Source organism: Platichthys flesus, chromosome 6 (assembly GCF_949316205.1).
Source record: "Platichthys flesus chromosome 6, fPlaFle2.1, whole genome shotgun sequence".
Classification (NCBI taxonomy): Eukaryota; Metazoa; Chordata; class Actinopteri; order Pleuronectiformes; family Pleuronectidae; genus Platichthys; species Platichthys flesus.
Genome location: NC_084950.1, coordinates 11,468,745 through 11,478,854, shown reverse-complemented (window position 1 = coordinate 11,478,854; position 10,110 = coordinate 11,468,745). Strand labels below are relative to the sequence as shown.

Sequence of the window (10,110 nt, the reverse complement as noted above, 5' to 3'; positions counted from 1 at the left end):
TGTGTGTTGTGTGTATGCAGAGACACAGAGAGAGAAAGATAGAGAGTAAGATGGTGGGGGTAAACACATGTAGTCATGTTTCACTGCTTTGGACTCAGTCCCAGTGTGCATCCAACTGTGCCCTCCACCCACTCCCCTCTGTCTCCAACAGCTCCTGGCTCTTCTCTCATGTTGTTGTTCCCGCTCATGTCTGCTCTGTTGTTTCTCAAACTACACCCTCGTAAGCAAAAGCTCTGTTTCATCAAATCGCTGGTGATGATGATAGGACACTTAGTTGTTGCTGATGGCTGAAGCAGATGGTTCTGTCTTTGTTTTCCACATGGGACAACAAAACCTGACTTTGTTTCAGAATCTTCCCACCATCTGTCCACCAAACAAACATAATCTCACCCCCTTCTCTCTGGTATGTGGCTGTAATTGGGATTATTACAGCCAGTTAGTCTAATACTCACAATTAAAAAGTTTTCCCATAGGACTTCCTCGCTTCATTCCATTGGTTGCCAGGTCCCTCTGGATGGCAGCATGGCACTGTGAAGTCTTTACAATCCTGATTTGCCTCCTGGAGAAACTAAATAAAGTTTCCCCTAACACCCTGTGTGTTAGTTTCTCGGGTGCAGTCTCCATTTTAAACCTGCCGGTGTGGAATGGGCTGTGTGCCTGGCCTGTGGTGTTGCCTACCTCAGAATTATCCCTTGTCACTTGTGAGTCCTCCTTCAACAGTTTGACAACATTCTCACTTTTCAGTCACTTTTTTATTGTTTGAGTCCTGGCGTGTGCAGAGATTTTTATAATCTGAGTTTAGTCTATGGTGCAGAGTGAAGTTAGAAAACGTTATCTTCATCCTACCTGGTTTATCTGGAAAGGAGATTTTATACACAACCCAACTGTTAAAGTTTCATACTTCTTAATAATATACTTACAATAACAATAATGATAATAATTTATAAATCACAGTTATACTAACTACAGTAATTCCTTATTTATTTACCGCTGTATTGCTTCTTTGCACAACACAAAGTCAACATTTGTTATGGCAACGTTTCCATCAGTACTTCATGCAAATTGAGCTTTGCCCAGGAGATGTTATCTTATGCACAAATAGACTAATAACACACAGCAAACATACCATATGCATAAAGGAGTAAATGTGTGAATATTTCATGAGTGGGTTTGAGTTACTCTCCCAAGAGCTTCTGTAGTAGATTTGATTCAGTGAGATGTCTGTCTTTAGTGGAATCAGCCTTCAACAAATGTTTGTTTCAGTTTTAAATGGGTTTCATTTTCAGTATCATTACAAGAAAAAACAAAACACACACACACACACACACACACACACACACACATACACGTATACACACTCTCTGGAAAAACAAATGTTCTGATGTTGCAGAGGTCAAAGAGCTATGATCGATCCACCTTATCCTCTGTCACAACCTATCTGGTGACATCCAGTGGTCAGGTCCAGACACTACAGATCAGTTCACCCAATCTGGAAGCCTGTGAGATGAGTCATTTTCAAATACTGTTAACTGCAGAGTATCATAACAACATTACACTCTCAGAGTACCACTTCCCTATGACTTGTCTATCTTTAAATGCCATCTTTAAACATTTACTCAGTCTTTCTCCGAGACACAGCCTGCACAGTGTTCAGCCTTTTCCTCCCTGAGGCCCTTTTGAGTCTTTAAACACTCCTGCTCCCCCTCCTGCTCCCCCTCCTGCTCTTCTCTGACAATGGAAACCACTCACATGTCTGCACTAACCAAAACATCTCTCATGGAGCCAGACGGTTTCTTTCATCACAGCCCTGAAGATATGTGGAGACACACTCCTCACTGTGTGTGTTTGTGTGTGTGTGCGTGTGTGTGTGCCTGTGCATGCTGTGACAAGAGTGTAGAAGGATGTGGGTTAATCTTCAGAAGGCGAACGGCCGATGTTTGATAGCTAATCCCTTGTCAGGCCCAATTAGTCGTTGCACACTGCTAATTGAGCAAATCCAACCGGCACAAGCTGTGTAGCCAAAGAACCTGCTTACACTCAAGTTTTAACCTGAACAATGACCTAAAATACATCTGTATTTACATTATGATACAAGCTGCACAGACCTGATATGGCAGAGTTAAATTATACCTCTGGATCTCCTCCGTGACGAGAGCTGATTGGACGCCCAGGCTGCTGAGCTTTGATTGCATGACGTTCTGCTGATGAAGGTCAAGTGTCTTTGTTCCAGACAAATCCCCTAAATTCACATCTCCAGGGTCAGATGCGCTCCAACCTCACCATCCGGTTCGTTCCATGTCCAATCTGATTGGCTCACTCTTTCGTCCCTGACCAGGTTAGCCCCGCCCTCAAGCTTTACCCACTGAGCTGACGTTTATCCAAGGACATGCACCATAATCTGCTGTCTACCTTTTAATGTGTGCGAGGAGGGGGGTCTGTGTTTGCACGGCAGTGTGTGTGTGTGGCCTGTGTCATCCTGTTGTTGTTTCTCTTGCTTTGTTTTTTCCTTAAAGCTGCATCGTGGCTTTTTGAGTGACTTCTTGGTTCGTGGTTTTGTGTCTGAGAATCAGAGATGCTGCTTCCATCACAAGTCAGGAGGATATGGACGAGCAGCAGAGGATTTGACAGCAACAGGTCAGTGGGCTGAACAAATCCACAGACGGTCTGCGGTCATACTGACTCTGACTCAGTTTGTAACAGAAAGCGAATACGTCTGTTTACATTTCATTGGCTGCAGAGTTATTGTTTTAGTGGGATGTGACCCCAGGTCCTGTTAAGACCCCCCACCCCTTCTCCTCCTCTAACTTCAAACACATGCGCCAACACACGCAACTGAACCCAGAGACACACAAAGACCACGAGAGACACAGAGATATATGGTATCTGAAGCTGCATCAGGTTTCAGAGTTTGTTTTAGAAAGGTTCTTGATTACAACATCATTTGTGTGCCTATAGAAAATGGGTGGGGCAATTGTCTGCAGAGCTCGACAGGGAAAAGAAAAAGAGAGCAACTGTATAAGAGAAGCATGAGAAGAACAAAAATAGTATACGACCATTTTACAGGTTTGTTCTGTAGACCGTGATAGACAAGGCAGAAATCCAGGTACAGGGATTAAAGGGAATTACAGGACACAGAGTATATTTGTGTGTGTGTGCGTGTGTGTGTGTGTGTGTCAGATTTAGATGAGGAGAGGGTATTTATGTGTAGCTATCAAGACACAGAGTGAAGCTCAATCTCATGAAGAAGATGAAACCTGTTGTTAAGGGGGCATATTATGCGTCTTTTCCACAATTTGACAACGTTTCTGAAGGTCTTAAAACATCTGTGATACACTTTGCTCTTCTCTCAGGCAGAACTAGCCCCTGAGGCCTCGCTGAGCCCAGGAATGGACCTCCCTGAACTCAAACTGACTTCATTTCAGGCCAAGGCTCCAGTCTGGTCGCTGCTGGTCCTTCTATGTCTGCACACAGCCAAAGGTTAGAGCCAATTCACATCTGATCCTATTAAGAGTGTGGTTCTCGGCCAGAATGAACAGGGTTGTAACCGTACTGCGTATACGTGTCTGTGTTTACGTTTGCGCAGGGATGTCGGGGTGGGGCGGGTGTTTGGATGGACATGATGTATTTGTGACGGTCAGAGAAAACAGCCGCCCAGGAGAAGTAGTCGCTGAGCTCTCGGCTGACACCACAGTGGAAGGGGTACAGTGGATCCTGGATGGAAAAGACAAAGATTGGTTCTTCCTGGATGAACGATACATCCGGTTGAACACATCGGTCGACAAGGCTCTTGACCGGGAGGTAACGATTCAGGATAAACTCTCACAACACACTGAGATGTGTTTCAAACTTCTTATTACAACGACTCAATGAAAACAATCTATCGGACATTGAACTTCACGTCCTTGTTCTTGGACTAAACACAATCCGTCACCGTCATCCTCCTCGCAGGCAGCTGTCTTACATCATGGCAGCTTTTAAAGTGTCAACCAGATCAAGGGACTCTCTCTCTCTCCCTGTCTGTCGGCTTCTGTTACTCCATCCCTAACATGAAAATATTGCTTGACTGAAGAGTTTCAACATTACACCTTCTCAACACAATGTGCTTTAAAGCATCAGTTCAGTGTGTGGCTGTCTACCTCTAAGAAATGCTTCCTTCTTCCTAACATAATCTTAATTAAAAATTGGGAGGGGATTTTTACAGTGTACCTGAAGAACAGTTGAACATTAGAAATGTGGATATTTGCTTTGTCAACACCTTGACACAAGCCTGTTCTCAGTGTTTTGGTAATTCAAATGTTTCAGGCTCAAGCATTTGTACAGATAATTTGTGTTTAAACGTTTTAATCATCTTAAAGAAAGTCTTCTCCTCATACCCGGTCTGTTCTCTCTGTTCTCATCTCTCAGGCCCAGAGTCCCGTTCTGATGGCTGAGTTGCAATGTTATGAGGACGATCTACTTCAGGTGCTCTTAGTCCCATCATCTAATTAACGATTTCATGTGTCATCCTCCATTTACACATGTCTGCATCTTTTTTATCTGCTGTTGTTGTAGATTGTGTACAGGGTCATGGTGGAGGTTCTTAATGAGAATGATAACTCGCCTGTGTTTGCAGAAAACTCCACCCACTCTCTTACTATAAGTGAGGTATGAAGCTTTGATAAACACAGTATGACACTCAAGTCAGTGCACAAAACTGTGTAAAGGGTTTCCTGTCTGCCTTTCTGTTTGGGTGATTTCCAGCTGACTCCAGTGGACACTGTGATCTTTACCGTCCTGGCCACCGACGCAGATAACGACAAGATCATTTACATCATTGACCAGACATCCGTGAGTTTTAGTCTTTCACTCTTAACAAGAATGGAATCAAGAAGAGTTGCATGCCTCCTCCACGAGAGAGAAACTCGATCCCTGAATTTCTGTTTCTGTGTGTTTTCTGCAGCCTGATGCAGATTATTTCAAGCTTGATTTCCCAAACAGTGGAGAAGTGATCCTGTCCAAGCCTCTAGACTATGAGACTCAACCCGTGCTGACTGTTACCATCCACGCCTCGGTATGCTCTGCACATCCCCGCTACACTGATATCACCCACCTCAGAGTCCAGAGTCATGACGTGTCCATCAGTTCATGCATCCAATCCATTTCTCCAAAGACAACTTGCCTTGTCATTACCTCAGGAAATGAGCACCGCTGAGCGCTTCAACACCAGCGCCAACATCACCATCCACGTCCTGGATGGAGACGACCAGTACCCACAGTTCCTGCCGTGCACGCTGCTGTTCCAAGATGAGACCAGTCACATCTGCACCAGTCCTGTGTACACAGTCAACATCACGGAGGGGGAGGAGGTCAGCGGCTGAAGCTCACACACATTACCATATTGGAGGATGTGCTAATGTTATCCTGGATTTCGTTAACTATATTATTAACCTCATGTAAAGCTTTTTAAGGACAGAGGTGGACAATTCAATAACGCATGTCTCACTTCCTTGACACTGGAACCATAGGTGTGATTATATTATATCTGACCTTACAGAATATACTGCCCCATTTGTGATGCACTCCTGTGTTTATTATTCATGTTGAGTCTAGTATTGTCATTGCACAAGTTCTAACTCTGAGATCATCTCGAAATTGACATAGCTCAGTTGATAACGTCCAGACGACTCAGGCTACTCAACATTCATGGTTTGTATTGTGAGCTGTTGTGAGGATTTGATGAGTAAAGCACCGGATGTGTGTTATGCTGCAGGACATTGTGCTGGACTTCTCTCCTGGTCCTATATATGCAGTGGATGGAGACAGAGGCCTCAGCACTCCACTCAGTTATGCCATACTCTCAGGTACCACACACACACCCACACATACACACAGACACGGACACACACGCACAAACACACACACACACGCAGACAGATGTAAAGTATTAGATGTAAAAATTATGCTGTATGCTTTCATGTGTGCATCTATAACTCAGGCAACGACGACGGCCGTGTCCTGATCGATCGAGTGACAGGGGAGATGAAACTGACTCAGGGGGTGACGGACAGACTCACAACTCCAATGCTGCATCTTCAGGTCCTGGTAAGACTAAGCTGCTCTGTGTTGATGACGGGTTTAACATTTCTTTCTTAACTCCCCAAACCATCCTCCCTGCTCTCTCTCTCTGTGTGTCTCTCACCCAGGCATACCAGGATGATGACCCCAGGAAGTACTCTGTCGCCACAGCGTTGATCCGAATCCTGGCAGTGAACCACTTTCACCCGGTGTTTGACGAGGCTGAATATCACGGCTTTGTGACTGCGGTAAAGAGCGCTGCCTCTCTGGTGAACACGTACGGTGGCAAAGTGCTGATGTTACACGTAGAAGACCAGGACTTTGAGCAGGTGTGAACGGTGACATGATCGCTGGCTCTCTCTATTCGTTTGGTTTTTCTGTTACCCACCATCACTCCCTTCTCTCCACAAACTGACAGGGTTTCAATCCCAGGATCAGCTTCACCTTCAGCCCTACATCCAACCACACAGACATCTACCAGCTCACACAGGAGGGCCTGGTGATCGCCAGGTCCAGCCAGCTCAAACCAAAACAGAGACACACTATAGAGGTGAGCCTCAAACATACTATTATAATGATGCGTTTGACTGAACGGCCGTAGTGGTGAGTGCTTGTGGTTTAGACCAGTGGCAATAAACGATGTGAGATTTAGATGAAGTCAGATGCCAAGGCCCAATTCATCCCTTAAATTAAATCAAGCGGCACCAAATTACTCACAGATATTATAATATTCCGTGGAATATCTGTGAAAGTGTCAAAAAGCACCTTATCTCGCAATTTTGAAAAAAGATATCATATTTTAGTTGTTAAGTAAACTTGTGAACTAACAAACAAAACAACAAACAAATGGATAGGGATGAAAACATAACGTCCTTGTAGGGGGTAATAGTAATAAAGAACTGAAATTGTAAATAAAATGATCCGCACTAATGTCAAATATATACAATTTAAGTTAGTTGGCAAAAACACTAAAATGTATCAACCTGTCCTAAACTTACCAAAAACAGAAAAACAGTAAAACAGTTATAGGTATAGGCTACACTACTGCACATTATAGTGAAGCAAGTTCATTGTACTATACAACATCTATGTCTTTCATCGGAATCTTAGAAAAGACATAATGAAGATGATGTGATAAACAGTCCAACTTATTTCCAGGTAACAGCCACAGATCAAGAGTCAGGTGATGCCACCTGTACTACTGTCGTGATCGAGGTGTTAACTGAAGGACAATCAAGTGAGGACACACACTCCGACATACACACTCATTGCAGATGAGCCTGCTGACAATAACTCTGTGCGTCCTTCTGTGTGCACTGCAGTTCCTCACAGTCCACTGGGAGAAGAGCGCCTGACGGGCTGCACTGTGGGCAAAGCATTCTTCCTGAGCGTGGTGTTCATGACTACGGGTGGATGTGTCCTGTCTCTGGTGACGTGGTTGAAGAGGAAACGAAGGGGAAAGAGGGACCCACTGGAGAGAGGCTGTGTGGCCCAGGGAAAACACCCCAATGTGGTGAGGACTCTGTGTGACTCGAATCTACATCCAGAGTCAGCCTGTTTGTTTGTGAACACGGTCTCAGATTTCTCCTACTGTTGATATTTTCACAGAGCTTGCGGTGTTTCAATCTGGTGAGTTATTTATTTTCTCTTGTTGTAGCTAAGATTCTCTCTTGTCCTGATTTCCGGTCTCATTCCTACAAAGACTACGTATATAACATGCATTTTATTATTAGTTAGTGTAGAATAGATGTCTCCACTATTCATTTGATTTGAACATGTAAGGTACCTTAGTGCGGAAGGTAACACACTAACTTGGTAATTGATGGATTAATTCATTTCTTTCCCCTTAATGGTTATTGAGAAGCCTGGTCTCTTTTTTATAACAGTTATTAACTCTGGTAAGTAGGTTAGCTTTTCATTGTGCGTGAGCAGGGCTACGCAAAAACTATAAAACTGATTTCCACCAATGTTGCTAGAGGGATGGAGCATAGTGCTGGAAAGAATTCATTACATTTCGGTGCAGATAATGAATTAAGGAGCAGATCCAGGATTTAAATTTCTGTTAATATCCCAGTGAACAATGAGCAGACCTTGATTTTCCACTGTCTAGGACTTTTATGTTTTATCACAAACAAATCTGTACTTAGACCATTCCTTTTTTCTTTATATTATGTCAATTTCAATAATTAGAATAACAAAAACGTATAATAATTTATTATATAATTCTTCAGCATTGGCAGAGGTATATGCGCTATACTGAGTGCTTTTCTAAATCTTACTTTGTCATTTAAGTGACATAATGTGAAGGCTTTCAATCAGATTAGCATTTCGTGTTTTTTGGTAATGCTACTTACATTGAGTCTCACAACATTTCTTCCAAGTATTGCCTCAATGACTGTGGTTTATCCTCAGGTGAGTCACCGCACTGCCATGCCTAACACGGAGGAAGTTCCCAACAACAGGGAAGAATATGGACTCTGTAATCCTTCCTTCAGCTTCACTGACAAACCTGCGATCTACACCGTCCAAGATCTCCCCACCTGCCAAGGACCTGCTGCACCTGGAGCACCTGCTGCCCCCCACAGCAGCTTTGTTCACCCTGAGAACGTGTGTAGCCCTGTGATCTCCATTAAAAATGTTTCTTTACCAATCAAAAGCTCCCATAGCCCACCCACCTCTCACCCAACCACTGTGGATTTGAGGCCTACACACAAGGCTCAAGATGTTGTGCCATCCAGAGAAAATCTTAACTCCCCGCCTTCTACACCCCGGGAGCCTCCTGCAGAACTACCCAGCACCAGTCCGAGCCCCAACACACCTTATTCCCGTCCCGACTCACAAGCAACCACCTATGATGACATCATTGACCTTGTCACAAGCCCCTCCTCTCAATCCAGCGCTCCATGCAGTCAAACCCGCATTGCTTATGCAGAAATAGACAAACCATTCCGCAAATCTCGCGTGAAGACGCCCCCGTATTCACCTTTACTGTCCTCATCCCACCCCAAGCAGATGAGCACGCCCCCTCCCACCCCAGAGCAGGAGCCTTTCAAAGCCAAGCTGGTCCACATGGATACTTCACCGCTTGATACGCCTCCGGTGACGCCACAGCGAAAAAGCATGGAGGAAGACCAACCGTCCACCTCGCTGGATCAGGTAGACCCACCCCAGCAGCCATGTGCAGATACCAGCAGCCCATCTGAGAACAGGAGGCCATCTGAGGACAGAAGGCCCTCAGAGAACTCAGCAAACACCCAGGACGACCGCAGGGCGGGGGAGGAGGATGACGACGGCTTTCTGGGAGATGAAGATGGAGACAGGCAAAGTGACGATGTGTTAGAGTCAGATGAAGAAGAGCTGCTGAGAGTGATGGCTCGATGTAACCCTATTTTTATCACCTTTAGTAAGTGATGTTATTACGACGTGGCAGGGACTGAGTGTGACGGGGCAGAACGACGGAACATGGAGGATGTAAGAAGCAGATGAGGAGAACACATCATCCACAACAAACACGACGGTCTGATTCTGCTGAGTCATGGAAGAGGGCAGCTTTCTGTAAAGACAGCACAGCGGCCACATGCATATGTTTACCCACTGTCCTGATTGAAGACACTTAACGCACATTAATGTAGATGAATTAAAAATTCCCTAACATTCATATCACACAATTAGGCGAGCTGACATGTATGATACACAAGACACAGGTCAAATAACAAACTTATTTGACATACAGAGCTTTTCCAACAAAACAGCATATTCGTCTATAATATAGCCATCATAAATATATTCTCTTTGTTGATGAATAATACGACTGTATTCTTGGTCTGTGGGTAAATCCACATGAAATCACAAAGAAAGGCTCGTCTCTGCAGTTAGAATATCTAACACGTACATTATACATACAGTCTGTGGACTGACCACACATTCCCACAGTGGGTGTTCTCCTTCAGCCGTGTTTTTTTTTTATCCGACTATAAATTGAATAAAAAAAAAGGCACTTACTTATAGCAATTTGTAGTTTTGCTTTATTTTGAAGAAATTGTACTTTCTTGATTC

At 44.2% G+C, this 10,110-nt stretch overlaps 1 protein-coding gene across 1 annotated transcript; it reads left to right on the top strand.

Annotated features, from left to right (window-relative positions):
* The first annotated feature begins 2,447 nt into the window (after positions 1-2,447).
* LOC133954951 (cadherin-related family member 5) lies at positions 2,448-9,903 on the top strand. The gene is made up of 16 exons (XM_062389550.1): positions 2,448-2,634; positions 3,351-3,477; positions 3,584-3,798; positions 4,405-4,461; positions 4,552-4,644; positions 4,741-4,827; positions 4,940-5,050; positions 5,175-5,345; positions 5,750-5,840; positions 5,975-6,081; positions 6,183-6,383; positions 6,473-6,604; positions 7,213-7,291; positions 7,377-7,567; positions 7,663-7,683; positions 8,467-9,903. The coding sequence occupies exons 2-16, from the start codon at positions 3,387-3,389 to the stop codon at positions 9,463-9,465; spliced, it is 2,646 nt and encodes an 881-aa protein (XP_062245534.1). The 5' UTR covers positions 2,448-2,634; positions 3,351-3,386; the 3' UTR covers positions 9,466-9,903.
* Positions 9,904-10,110: the final 207 nt, after the last annotated feature.